General features: G+C 41.5%; 1 protein-coding gene across 1 annotated transcript in view; it reads right to left on the bottom strand.

Annotated features, from left to right (window-relative positions):
- The window catches only part of UNC5D (unc-5 homolog D (C. elegans)), an 81959-nt gene that overhangs the window by 27399 nt on the left and 39282 nt on the right, over positions 1-15278 (bottom strand). Inside the window, exons 6-9 of the mRNA XM_009884366.1 lie at positions 14887-15051; positions 8651-8683; positions 2421-2606; positions 143-520 (exon numbers count right to left, since the gene is read on the bottom strand). Coding sequence (XP_009882668.1) covers positions 143-520; positions 2421-2606; positions 8651-8683; positions 14887-15051 — 762 coding nt within the window. The remainder of the gene's footprint in view (positions 1-142; positions 521-2420; positions 2607-8650; positions 8684-14886; positions 15052-15278) is intronic.

A 15278-nucleotide genomic window follows, 5' to 3' on the forward strand; every position in this document is an offset into this window, starting at 1 on the left:
GCTCTACTTCCCAAAATTTGCATTATGGAGCCTCTGCTACTTCTTTTCTATCCTTTTTTTTTAGTCATAGAACACTACCCCAGGGAAAATAAATTTAACCTAAAATTATTTTATACGCTTTTAATAGAAAGAATCTACCCACCTGTGTTTGGAACCACTAAACGGCCACCCAGGTGTCCAAAAATGGCAGTTGTCTTCAGCTCACTTCTCGTTGAAATAGAAGACAGGTTATGGATATACGTAGCCTTATTTCTAGCCTGTATTGTACCAAAAGCTCTGTTATTCCCATGAGGAAAAGTTCCTGAATGCGCCTTTGCATGATATTCAGCCCTCTCCGTCACCCCCAGGGACACCATAAATGAACTCTGAACTTTGACTTTGATGTCTGACAGCGGGTTGAAGAGCGAAGACTCTGTCATTAGCTCCTTGTCCATGGGATCCTGCAGGCAGATCGGTCCGCTGTAGGTTCTGCTCACTGTCAAGTCAGGCTGCATGGATGAGTTCAAGAGCAGGGAGTTCCCTGGTAGAACGAAGCAGATCAGGGCGTTAGTTACTGTGGTAAGATGTGAAATCAGAAATCTTTCTGACCTCCCCACCATTTCCTTTTTGACTTGCTCCTCCTTCCTGATACTCTCAGAGCTCAGAATCACATAAGGTAATGTTAAAAAACCAGATGAAATGATGCAATAGATCTAACAGGCACTTCATCACTAAGCTGTCTGCAGTTCAGGCAACTTCAGTTTTGTTTTGGGTTCAGGCTTGTGTGTATGCCTTTTTTCTTTGTTGTTGTTTTAAAATTAACCCCCACCCAGTGGTTTTAAGGTCTTCCTGCAGACCTCTTCCATGAGCTCACACAAAACAATAGCTTCATGCCTGAGGGAAACCCGACTGAAAAGAAAGTGGGACAAGAGTGACACAGGGAAAAATACCACAGTTAGTTGTTTAGGAGCATTTTAGGAGCGCTGTTTGGTTTTTAGTAAATAGAATTTTTCCCGAAGTAACTAATTTTCTGGAAATTATCTGTACTGCATCCTTGAAAATTTGATCATTTTAAGGGACTGCAGGTTGGGTTGCTAACACTATAAACTCAATTCTCCAAAGAATAAAATTTGGACTACACTAATCCATTGTCCATATGTCAGTATTGTGTTCTCTTTTCTCGGCAAACTGAACAGAGAATTGGCCTTTTTTTAGCTGAATTGTTTAGTTTACAAATGCTCTTATTTAAACAACCCACAGACAGACAACCCGAAGTAACTGAACGAAGAGCATCCTCCCGTAAGAGAAACTGGCACGCTCAGATATTTCCAGTGTCCAGAACTAATGTTTTTGAAATGTTAAGTCAAACAAACAATTCTCCAGACTGAAAACAAGACATTTAAGGCAAACTGAACAACAAAGGAAAAAGTTACTGTTTGAGACAGTCATTGAGAATTACAGGACTCCAATTAAAGGCTTGGATTTTTAAATGAATGCATGAACATCCTTCAGACGTCCCTGTCTACCAAGCCCTTTTTTCTGATTTCTTGCAATTTATGCTCAGTGAGGAATGTCTCCCAGAAAATAAAGTAACTGTAAAAACAACACAACCCCCCCCACCAAACTGCAACATATTTCCCTTTTCCGAAGAGAGAAGAGACACGGGGATACTTTCACACACACACCCCCCAATAAGGCAGGTCTCTATGTCAGAATGTCAGTACTGAATGAAAGAAGCATACTATTTTAAGGTAGTCACTGTTTTTATTCTCCCATTTTTTTGTCCAAAGGAAATATTATTCCAGAAAACGATCTGAGTGCTGCTTTCAGTAAAAGTAAATGTTTCTTCCACACTTTATTGTATTGGTGGCTTTCTGAGGTTGTGGAGTTTTGGGGTTTTTTTGTTTGGTTGGTTGTTTTTTTTTTTAATCAGTACATATTTACACACATTTATTTCCCACAGACCTTTGTTTGCATGCTAACAGCAGCTTATAAAAACACTTCAAGTTGGGTTTCTCAAATTAACAGTAAAAACCTTATCGCTTCTATTAGAGTAAAGAAAATAGAAGACCTGTACATGAACAGGAAGGAACTACAGCCGCGCTTCCTGGGTTTGTTTTGGTTTATTTGTTTTGGTTGGTTTGGGGTTTTTCTAAGTCACAGACATCGGTGTAGAAGCTAGCGACAGTATTTCTAAAGCACTTAGAGTGTGGTCAAGAAAGAAGGTGTGTGGGTCCGAGCTGCGATGCCAAAGCAGTAGCGCAGACAGCAGGAGACGGTTCTGCCCCCCAGAGGGTGGTGCTGCAGCTGCCCTTCCCTGGCGCTCCGCACCGCTGCGCAGCATAGGGAGATGCCCTCCCCCAGCCACGCGGGGAACACCAGCTTAGTATCTCTTTGCAGTAGGAGCTCTGGAGAGAAGAAAATAAAATCACAACACTAACCTTGTCTGACTGTTTTAAAATTAAATGTCTGGAAGCCTCCTGTCAGTGCAGATGAATCAATCACATCCACGCCGTACTCACTCTGACTCCGTCTGTAAAGGGTAACGCCAACCACCAGCACAGCCACAGCAATGACTGCCGCTCCCAGGCCGGAGTACAAGGCAATGTCACTGGCAGTCTCAATATCTGAAAGCAGAAAAAGCGGGTACCGAGTCAGCAACGCTCAGGAAGACATCTGCCTGGCGCTGGCTGGCGGTGAGCAGAGGGGACTACAGGAGGCCACAGACACGTGGCCCGGGAGGCAAAGCCTGAGACAGAAATGTGGAGCGGATCACAGCAGGATAGCAGAGCACAAAGGAACACTGAAAAGCAAGCGTTTGAAAGCATGAGCAAATTTCCTGATGCATCACTCCACACAGGTGAGCTTACACTGGTTTAGGGATCGCATCATGGTCTTTAGTGGTTTTTTTAAATGGGAGAGTTGGACTGGTGGCAGTCAGAAGCAGAGCGCTTCCCAGTAAATACCCTTCTCTCTCGCCTGCACACATTGCTAGCTCTGGCTCCTTGCTGAGGTATGCCATCGTTCCCCATTCCAGCCCAATGGAGATCATTAAGGTACGGTAACAGAACCCTTAAAGGGAGAACACGGAACGACCGCGGCTAGGGAGGGCCGCTGCAGGTACTGGCACGGGCCTCATCTTTGCTAGCTTCCAGGGACATGCAAGTTTTAGGTTTGAATTCTGGAGCTAATCCAGGAGGTCACAAATCCTCTGACAAAAATCACAGTGAAGATTTCATCTTCCCCCGCCCTTTATTTTCTGTGAGAGCCTTAGTGTAAGAAGGAACAGCCCAGAGAGGGGCTGAGACCCCACACGCCGCCTCAGACTCCTGCAAGCACCTTCAGTCCTTAAAAGCAGGTTGGAAATCAAACCTCACCCGTGATCACACCCACGCATTAAGCTTACAACCAAGTTTTCTAAGACTTCAGACTTCTACAGCAGAGAAGAAGAATTCATTGCTTGGAAAGAATGAATCCAAATGAAACCTGCAATATCATGTAATTAAATTATCCAGTCCTGCTGTTCTAGATCTCCTGGGATTTGGGACCACGTACCATGAAATTAAATTACTTGGCATGTACGCTTGGTGTGTCCTTAGTTCCTTCATGCCAAACTCCAGGTTAGAGGAAGAGATAATCATGTTTTCACCCTGTACATCATCTGTTATCCTACTGCGTGGTGCTTCCGCTACCAAGTGACAAGCACTTAGTACAGAAAGTGCATTTATTTCTAACAAATGACAGTGACAAAAAGTAACTAGGAAATCCAGACTATTCCATAGCAGTACATAAACTGCAACGTACATAAATAGGGTAGGAAGTTAAATTCGGCATTTAATAAATAGTCAATTACTGAAATTACTTAATTAGTATTTGGAAGGAGGCTTCTGTTGTGCACGTTTTCCTGCAGAAAGTCAGATAACTTCATTTGAGCTGAATTTTAAAAATGACTGTGAAACTTCAGACCACTTTGATGAAAGAAAAGAGTACCTACGGGCAGCATCAGAAAAGCTAATTTTCCTGGCTCAGCGGTTTCTTATGTAAACTAAATGTCTGACACGGAACAGTCCCAGCAGCTGAAGTTCGGGGCAGGCACGCCAGCTGCCAAAGGCGAGAGCTGAGTACCGCCTGTTCTCGAACACACGTGAAATGCCCTATGAATTGCAGCAGCAAGGAAAGCGAGTACGTAAACACTGCGCGAAGTGGGCTGGAGCACACGGGAGATTCGCTGTGAGTAAGGCAATGTAACTGATTTTTTTAGTTGGGCAGTTGAATCAAAAGTAAAATAAACTGTTTTGCTCAAATGTCCCTAATAGAAAATACCCTTTCCATCCCCATCCTCAAACTGTTCTCCGTCAACCATTCCAAAATCCCATTCAACCCAAAATAAATGTTTTGAAATCAGTTTTACTAGGACTGCTATTTAGCCCAGAAAATACTTCTGCTAAAATTCTACTGAATTTTCACATAACCTCATACTGAAAGAGATTTTGTTTTTAACACATTTAGAATTTGCTGAGAACGAAAAAAAAAACAAACCCAAAACAAAACAAATCACAAAGTTTCCACACAAATATCAGCTTTCAGAAGAAATCCATCTTCTGTGGCATGTCACGACAAATAATCACAACTGAATAAACCTCTAACTAACTCTTATACAGCTTCTTAGAACATTACAATTGCCACACAGTTCTACTAAAAAAATTACTAGAGAAAAAGATTTTTTTTTTAGGCCCTTTTTTCCCCATTTTTGCCATGAGATGCCCCCTTGACAAATGTTGTAAAGGGAGTTTTCAGTTCAAAGTTAGGAGTTCTAGAAAGTAAGCTGTTAGTGAGAGTGTATTGGACTAACGATGGGAGACGCCCATATTCTCTTATCCAGATGGACAAAGTACATGCAAAAAGACAGGGTTCACAAAGGAAGACTGGAAATACCTCAAATCAAACCAAGACTCCCTTAATCCCAATCCAATGCCTTAATCATATACTGGTTTGCCTCCATTTTATTCTCTAGTATCAGGTGCAAAAAGAAAAGTACAGAAACTAATTACATTTCTGTTTCTTCCAATTTTCTATTCCCAATATATTTTCTTGCTACAGGGAATTAATTGTGAAACTCTATTGTTGACTTAATTTTTGCAGGTAGTTAGTACAATGAATAAGCCAAGAGGAAGAATTCTGTGTATCTCCAGTGGTAGAAGAAACCCAACAGCAAGTGGGCTCTTCTCCTTTCTAGAGAACCACAGTGAGCTGGTAGTTATTCCCCCATAAAGCATCTTTAAGACTTCCACTTTGACTATTACTTTTAAACAGAGAAGTGCTGAAAATATGAATTACCTCTTCTGCGTTCTTGGGATAATAAAGTCTGAAACATGCAGAAATAACCCATCAGTAAAAAATTACTGCCACCATAATGGCAAAAGGTAGCAAATACAGGAGTTGATCTTTCACCATCAAAACCAGAACATGAAACACACCTCAAGGTCTCACCTGTGAGTAATTAATTTATTACTCTAAATCTACTTAAATAGTTTAAGTTTCTTTTTCAATTGATTCAGATGTCAAATAATTTACATTTTATACTTTTATACAAGACTGTTGGACACGGGTTAAAGATGGGAGTGAGAATACAGAATTTGAAAAAATGAGAACAGTTTGACTCAAGCAAAATTCTTCTGGAGAGAAGAATTTTGTTTTCAGTGAATGCTTTTAAGTATCCCTAGAACCCTAGAAATTGAATTTGACGCTTTTCTATAAATGAAATTATTAAAAACTCCCAGTTATTCTTTCCAAATTTCCTTATCGTTAATAGAATGGGCATTTTTCTGTTTCATAGAAGACCTGGAAGAGTTATTCAAGCTTTCCCACAATTATTCCATTGCAAGGGAAAAAACACCCACAAACCCAACGTAACTAATACACAGAGTTCAGAGGAAAAGGATAACCTGTTCAGAATCTAGTAGATTTTTAATCAGCTTTATCTTAAAAGAGTAAAACAAGAGTGACATGGTATTCCTTTGAACTGTTCCTATAGAACACAACTGCTTAAGAAAGGGGACTTTAATTTTTATTTAGGATGTTAGTATTTCTTTAGAAACAAATACCGGTCTTTTTAATTTTAATCTCTTTCTATCTTTTCTTATGGCCAATTCCTCTTATGGGGGACTAGAAATTAAACTAAAAAGAAAAGCATGGCAAATTTGGGGAATGGGGAAATTTTCTGCTTTTATTTTTTCCCAGAAGGGAACAAAGTGAAAAGCGAACAGACTAAAAAAGAAAACATCTATAGTCTACCGATTACTATTTAATGAACCGCATCCGCCCAGCCCAGAGGAGGTGGGGGCTCCCCTACCGCACTACGGTTTTTATACATTTCAGTTACAGGATAGATGTTTGTGGTAATTGTAGCCTGTATTTCACTCCACCTCCTGACACTGTTACACAACATTTATTGAAAGCACATTTGATGGTAATGAAGTTTCTATTAACTATGATTAAGTTTCATAAAGCACCTGAAGATAATTTAAGATGTGCGGGAGCAGAAAATGAAACATTTGGTTTAGTACATTAGGAAACGTAATTGATTAAATTAGCTCATTTACAATAAGTGCTTTCCAGGAGCTATGCAGGGCATACATTTCCCCCGGTCTACCGTTAGAGTTTGCTAGGAGATGTGAAAGGTTTCTCCAGCTTCCCATCCTCCCCCAGCTCTCCGTCACTCGTGCTTCTGGTACCCCTTAGCAACTCAAAGTCCATCTCTTCATGCAGGCAGTCTTTGAGAACAAGGATCAAAAGCCAGGGAATCACGAAAGAGGTTATTTACTAGAACAGGTTGTTTCTCAATTATCTTCATAATTGACTTTGATTTTGCATCAACGATGATTCATGCAGTCTTAAACTAAGTTCCCGTTTCACTGAGTAGCAGCAAGCTGTATTATACGTTTTTAACGCCATAGCTATAACCAAACCCTTTAATTCTCCTGGGTATCTTATACGCTAAAATCAATTCCATTCAAGTTACCTTTTTAATAAATAAGAAAGTAAAGCTATTTGACTGATATTCTGTCAAGATTCTCTGATTAGATGGGAATCACACAAATAAACAAACAAAAACGTATCAATTGTCTGAGCTAAGTTATGACACAGAACAATTGTACATGACCAATTAGGGGATGATTCCAGTGAGACAAAGACAAGACAAAATTTAAAAGGCTTAAGCAGCCACGGCAACCACAGCACATTTTTGAGCCACCTAAATTTGATTTTGAGTAACTTTAGAAATACTTAAGAACGAGAAATGTAAAGTAGAAATAATCTCACACAACCTTTGTACACGTGCAACGCGGTTTAACGGGTGAAGCCGGGTGGCTGTCACGCACCTACGGAACTCGAGCACATTACAAACCGAGAGCTTTGACAAGCCAAACCCCCTTCCCTCGGCGAGAGCTGTAGCCATCTCCCACAGTAACTCTGCTCCTCTAGAATTATTTTTATTGCATCGCATTGTTGCTGCAATTTAGTTACATTCCTTTGTAAATAGCTATGAACTTGTCTGTGGATAACATGGATTTGAACTTGACCAGTCCCTTGAAAACTCTCGCGTTCTCAGCGAGAGGAGTACTCCGGGATCTGAAACCAAAGAGGCCTCCTTCAATCAGCAAGAAATTTTGCCACAGAACGTTTGACACTGCAGGCTACAGCACGCGAGCTCAAAGGAACCATAGTTCAGGTTGGGATTTCCAAATGTTTTCCTAATGATTTAGGGCCCAAGTTCCATAAACTTGCAAATAATCTGGTCACCCTACACCTCTATGTCCTGAAGAAGTACTTAAATACTTAAGACTTAAACCCCATTTATTTTATAATACATAATAGAAGAATCAGTCTTCAAAGAAGATATAAACAATTGCATGTGTTACTTCTCAGTACAGGTGGATTCTTAAGTCCTTCAAAGGAATTAAGCCAAAAATGTGTTTATAAATCTATTTCTCAAAATTAAAATTTTGTTGAAAATTAAGCAGTCAAGAATCCTCAAGACCTTGCGCACAGTTTATGACAGAAAAAGCAATGTCTTTGCTGTAGAACAGACAGGCCTCACAGAAACTGCAGTCTTGACGAAATTGTGTCTCTTTTTTCCAATGAAATCTTTCAGTTAGTCAATTCACTCCAAATGTGCTGCTCTAAACTAAAGTTCCACTGAAGTCAATGGAAGACTAAGAAACAAAGAGTGCAGGATAGAAGCCCCCCAGAGCAGTGTGTAAATGATACTCTTTACAGGGTACAGCACATAAACGCCCTTCACCAGTTGATAAATGCAGGTCGCAGTGAGCTGAACAACATCAGACACAGCCCCGAGTGGAACCAGATTTGAACCAAGAAAGCCAAACTGCTATATTAATTCCTTTTTTTCTAATTACAAGTCTTCAAGAGATCCATTTCAAGATAAGCATTCCTGTAGAAAGGGCTCCCAGTCAGACACAAATTATGAAAGAACGGTCACTTTTCTATTTTTAGTCTAAAACCTATGATCACAAAGTTGCTAAGAAGATGCTTTCGGTAGATGTGAAAGCCTTTCATATAACCTTCAGTTTTATTTAGCTCCTAAACAAATAAAATAGAATGGCAGAGAAGATGAGAAAAATCATATTTACAAGAGAAAAAAATAACTTACTTTGGGATTTTATTTCATGAAGAGGTTTTTTATCTGAGAGAGAGAGAGAGAGAGAGAAAGTTGTACTTAATAAATTTACATGGAGCATATCTATTTCCTATATCGCGTCTGTCTCGCTCTATAAATGAAACATTTTCTCCTTGTTTGCTGACAATATGAATATTTTATGTTGTCCATATTTCTCCCTTCATATTTTTTTTCCTGAATCTCTTTCAGGATGTTTCTTTGCAGTAATTTCTCACTTGGTTAATTCAAGTATTTGTTAGCTTTATTGGATGCTTTTATTTACAATATTATAAATCTCAGCAATAAAGAAGTTCGATACTTTGAAGCAGATCACTTGGGAAAGCCAGTCAGTTAAGAATTAATTATTTCTCCGTATGTTTGATATATGGAAAGGATAGTGATGGACATTTTAAAAAGTAATTTATAAAATATAAAAATGTACAATATATTCATATTTATCTATCTAAACATAAACCAATAATGACACCTATATGTGTTTATAAAGAACATACAGAATCAATGTACTGCCACACGTATGCAGATATGTTATAAAATAGATTTTATCCAGTAGTGCATCTCTCAAAAATGAGGCTGTCTCCCTCGTAATAAGCATTTGAGTTATTCTTTATAACCTAATACCTGAAAAAGTAATCTGAGAGACTGGGGCTCTGTGCGAGCGCAGAGTCCATGGGAGCGCGAGCGCAGACTCCATGGGTGCAGAGGGCAACAAAGCCACGCACGGGGCAGGGCAGCCCCAGCGCAGCGCTCCGGAGGGAACGCGTCTGCCCTTCCCCAGCCCCTGCTCAGGACCTGGGGTTCTGCGGGGGCGCAGGGGCTGTCTCCTGCCCGCCCCCTGCGCGCTCCGTAAACACAGGCTCCAGATCAGTCCTGCCACCCCGTAGTTCTTTGGCCACTCTGCCCAACTTAAGCAGCTATTCCAATACCTTTTGTTGAAAGGTTGTCTGAAGAAAACAACAAAACACAACACATAACCTACTGATCTGTATAATATTTGCAGAGGCTGGCAGTTCAGCAGAGTCAGACTAACCTAATGCATAAGGATTTAGATCCCACATTCTAGTTTAAGCAGATGAGACTGTATCCATTTTGTAGGTGCTTTGTGTTGTAAGGAAATTCCCTTTGACTGAGTTGTCCCCTGGTGATACCAGACTATCTAAGACAGAAGTCACTCTCACTGCCCAGCCCAACCCGAGCAGACATCGGGGATTCCCCCCACCCCGGCCCTGCACCAACCCCGTTTATAAGGAGCATGCCATCTATGGTGCAGAATATTCCACCGGCCATTCTATTGTTCTCTCTATGCTCCTTCAACAGCTGCTATGGGAAGCTGGAAAAAATCCTTGACTAGTATAAACATCACTTAGCAACAACTAAACCAGTATGCATTAGTGACATTCCTGTCACCAAATCTGAAAACACAGAAGCCACTAGAAAGAAAATGAACTCTATCTTAGCTGAAAGCAGGACAGATTGCTGGGTCCAGAGCCTCTTGGCAATGTTCAGTATCACGGCTGGTTGAAAAATGGAAGACAAAATTATTTGTGATTTATGATGCATTAGTTAAAACATGTTTGTAGTTCATCTGCTTATGGCTTACTTGTTTGTTCCTTTTTTGGGCACTGGTAAAACAAATCAATAGTTTTTAGAGTTATAAAAAAATAGCTAAAGCAAATAGATAAAAGTAAAACAAAAAAACTCTACATAGCCCTCTTCTATTAAGCAAAGAAAAAGCTTTCACCTCTGCAAGACAGAGAGAAATCCACTGTGGACAAAGTATACTGTGAGAATTCTGGTATGGAATAAACAACAGAAGAACAAATACACAAGAAGCTGGAAAGTCAGTAGGACTATCTTGTCTGAAAGTGACCTTTGCATTCAGATTGAGTCAATCTCTGTTTTTCTCCCAACTTGGCAGGCGTGGCAATGCTTCATATAGATCAAAACCAAAAATAATTCCACCTTTCTTCTACATACAAGTTTTTTATCTATTCAATTGTTACAAGTCCTAGAAAAGCACTTTCTGTTGCTCCTCAGTTAAGGAATGGATTGTCTGGATCCATCCAGGAAATCAAAAGCCAAAGTGAGAAAAAGGATGTTCCTGTGACTGCAGAGTGTCGTCTCTGTGGCACTCTCAACCTCTCTGGTCAGGGACCGAATCGGGAACCGGAAAGTAGACCCTCTTTTATCGCCATTTCACTTACTGACTCCAAATTGGAAAATCTGTGCTAAGGATTAGTATTTTTTCTGCCAGTTCAGAATCAGGCCTATGCATCTTATATTCTCACCCTTACTTTCATTTAGGTACTTATTTGTTAACCAAAGAAATGTTTCATTTCTATTTTGGCCTCACAAAAGGAACAAAGTTAACAAGTTGTGTCTGATAAATAACCTCCAAGAGATTAGTTTTCTGTAGCGCAGTACTGCATTTCCTTCACAATTCCCCATGGGAGGAACAGCAGAGCAGGGAAGGCACATATTGGAAGATGACCAGGGGAAAAAGATTTAAAAAAAATACGGTAATTGCATCAATTCCTATTAGCTGAGAATGCAATTGCAGTCCTAAAAATAACTTGACACAGGTATATACATACAGCACACCCCATATAGGAGTCAGTGCCGCACTCCAAGATGAAAGAAACAAGGAACACTTGTTTGAAGGCAGATGGAAATTCAGCTTTCAGAACCAACACGCGTGCCCTGGCGCCACCCGTCACAGCAGGAGCAGGAGCGCAGCTTCCTTAACACACAGAGACGAGGTAAGGCGAGAGCGACCTCGGCCCCGCTCCGCACCGGCCGGCTCAGCGCCCGCAGCCCCAGGCTCCGGCCGCCCTCTTTGCCCCCGAGCTTCCGCAGCCCCAGCGATGGGTGGGCTGTACGGAGGAGACCGCTGACAAAGCGCTCAACTCCACCTTACACCACAGTAGATTTTTTCCCACAAAATACCTGGAGATCAGTTTCCGATCCCCACATTAGGTGAAAAATTGCTGGTGTGTGCTATGACACTACTGTAATCTGTTCCATGGATAAACAGAGAACCTATGTCTCCAGAGTTGTCAATACGACATCTTTTATAGGCATTAAATTTACTAACAGAAGAAATAAATACTTCGGCTGCATTATATGCTTATCTCTAATCAGGGATATGACTGTCATGGGGTGTCTTTTTTTTCTTCTCTGTTTTTTTTTTTTTAACTGTCTTCTGAGAAGGAAGGTGGATTGGCAACGGCCTCCTGAAGTTTTTTTTGCTTTCAACTCCTCGTGATGTTTCTTTGCAGCACCTTTCAGAATGCAATCTGCTTTATTTTCCAAAGCCAAAACTACTGCACCGGTATCTGCTGGGAAAAGCCAGCCCCTCCCCTGTCTCATACCCCCCCCACCCCCCCGAGCAGCTGACATCCTCCCCCCTTTCTGTCAAGGAACTTGCACACAAGCTTCTCGCTCTAGCTGCAGGCCATACAGATTTGGATACTGACTGCCTTCTTCAGAGTAGGCTGTAACCCGTGCTGGGGCTAAAGGTCGCTCATTAAGGGGAAGCAGTCACTCACACAGCGCCGTCCATAACCCTGAATGGACGTGCCAGCATGTACAGACTTCACTCCTGAGAATTCTACATGGCAGCTTTTATATTTCTTACTATGAAAAACAGTCTTCTTCTAGGGAACACAGACACATAATTTAAAAAAAAAAAAAAAAAAAAAGAAAAAAATTAAAACCCGAACATTGGTCCAGTAACATGTGTGTGAACAGGACTCCAACCACCCAGTCCCAGTTCCTCTATGTGCAGTAACATGGATAAAGAGACTTCATGTGACCAGTATGCAAACCATACAAAAAGCTTCAGAGGGCTCTACCCTGGAATAATTCCTGAAAATGCACTCCTGGAATTAGCAGTAAATATCAGAGGTACTCCTCAAAAGACACAGCAGCAAGCTTTCCACTTCTGGGACATCTGAGAAGGACTCGCAGTGATACTAATATCAAAGTGATAATTCACCACTGTACAGAGCGCAACGGGGACATTCCAAAACCCGCCTGTAGACAGCATCTGGATGAACTCCTCAGAGACAGAGAAGCTAACAAAGGAGAAATTAAGAGCTGGAGAAGTCACCAGCTAATGCCCGTGTGATACAATACCGTGTTGTCGATACAACAGTGCTCAGAGTCCAAATCTTTGCCTGAAACCAACAGTGCTACAAGGAGTTTCAGTGATGTCCCCCTGGAATGAAGCCATCGCCATCAAGTAAAATGTGTACCATAACTCTCAGTGCTTCATAACCACAGCTCTTCCCCAGGCCACGCGCTCCTTTCAGACTACCAAAATACACATAATCCCCTATTTGTTCCTCTGCCACTAAAGCGTAAGTGCAGCATGGAAGATGACAGACAGGGCTGACACGTAAGTAGACGGTATGAAAGGGCATTATTCGCAAGGTGGGACAGGTAGTCTTTACCAGCTCGCCGTGTTGTTACAGCTCTCCTTGGAAGCAGTGACCTTTTATTAATTCTGGTGAAAACCACAGAAGGAGCCAACTAGATGGTAAGTCAACTCACGACTGTCACAAATAAGTGTGCAGACCTCAGCTGCATCTTTTCATGGCCCTTTCAATGCGTCCTTCTGACAGTCTTCCAATGGATATGCTAATCTGCACGCGTGAATGGATTCTGGGTTTATCAAGCCATCTGCAGGGAAGGGCATTCATTTAATGTATAGGAAGGAGAAAGACCTCAGAAAACATCATGTGATCACCACGTTGGTCCTCTAAAGCTGAATGAATTGCAGTGCTCACAAATTCTCACTAGTTAGTCTTTTTTAAAATATGGGGAAGAAAAAGTCGAAATTTCATTTCTGTCCTTTTAAACACTGACGCGTGTCTGCCTGACACCGTGGAGCTGGAGAGCTGTTGTGTAACCCTGGAAACTTTAAGTAATTAGAGGCCTATAGCGAGACTGCTGGGTATTCCCTCCCTCCAAAACCCAACAAAATCTTATTTAATGTCTCAGCTGAAGTATACGTATTTCTGAAGCCTGAATAAAGATACAGGATGCTGTCTGCCATTAAGAATTATTAAAATCTCAGGGCAAAAAAAAGGGAGTTCATTTTGTTTAGAAAATTATCTTCCTCATCTCACCAGATGTCCTTCATGGAAGGACGGGTTGGGAACAGTGGCTGTTTCTTTCTCTCTAGAACTGCCAGCCAGGACTAGGAAGGTACACCTGGGGGAAGGCCACGGGCACTTCCACTCCCGTCAGCCCGTACGGGATGGTGAGGAGCACAAGGCTTAGTGTTTATAGCCATATTCTTTCTGGTGCGTGCATTATGGAGGAAGAAGAAAATGACTGCTAGGCATAACGTGAACACATATATGCAAAAGATCAAGAAGGAAGGGTAATGCAGTACCAGAGAACAAAGACAGAGGACTACTTAAATATAAAATTAAAGAAAAAGTAGACTTATTTTGGTTTATATCTTTCAGCCCTGGCATCCTGATTGCTCCCACAGCGGCCGTTTCATTGCTGGAAAGCGATATGGTGACAGTATCACTTCATGGACAGAGCAGCATTCAGTGTGGGAATAAACTTGAGCATTTCTTCTTTGTTTTGAGCCTACGCAGCTGCCCCCGGGTGTTCCGCAGCTCTGCAGCTGCAGGGCTGATTTCCTTGGCTCCTAGGTGTTTGTTGATAGTAGCAACCACCAAATGCCAGATGCTTTCCAGACATTTATGAAGGGCGAATCCTTTCACAGGGAACTCGCCATAGAGTAGGACTGCCCGTATTTAACTTCTGTGTTAAAGGCAACAGAGAGAGTCAACTTTGACCTTAAACAGCTTTTGCACCGTGAGTATTCATGTTGGTGCTTTGCCAATTTACTTGCCAGAAAAGGAAGAAGGTTAAGTAGCACATTCTGTGAAATACGCTGTAGCAGGCGGTCAGAATTACACATTGCAAAAAACCTTCATTTGGATTTTTAGAATCATGTGATAATTAATAGGTAAAGTATGTGCTGCACAAATCCAGTGAATCAGAAACCACTGTGGATTCCAACCTTCCCCTATGCAACCCTCTGAAAGCAATCTATTTTTTCACAGTAATATTTTAGCTGGAAGAGTTCTACGGACACGGGTGTGTGGCAGATACGCTACATTGCCTGCACTACAGTTTACATTTAGGCCATACCTCCTAAATCCAATCCAGCGCCAACTGTTACTCACCTTGAATGCAAAGCCCTTCAGTGCAATTCTCCGATTCTTGACTCAAGCCCTCGCAGTACTTCCCTCCGTTTCTTGGAGGTGGTGCGATACATTCCCGAACTCTCAAGTGTTCACATTCTGGACTGCACACAGACCACTCGCTCCACACCTCCCAGTTTCCATCCACTGAATGGGGAGGAAGAAAAAACAAGCACCGTCACTGTGTATCAGACTGGTGTACTTCAGGAGCCCTACCAAGAGTACTTGTTTCATATCTCTCCTCAGGCCACACCAAGTAAACAAAATATAACTCTCAGGTGAAATAAATATAGTTTTATCAGATGTGAAGTTAAAATCCAGTATTATAATGTACCACCTCAAGTGTGCAATATGGAACTTTTAAAATAGCACCA

The sequence above is a fragment of the Charadrius vociferus genome, unplaced genomic scaffold (genome assembly GCF_000708025.1).
Source record: "Charadrius vociferus isolate BGI_N301 unplaced genomic scaffold, ASM70802v2 scaffold1044, whole genome shotgun sequence".
Classification (NCBI taxonomy): domain Eukaryota; kingdom Metazoa; phylum Chordata; class Aves; order Charadriiformes; family Charadriidae; genus Charadrius; species Charadrius vociferus.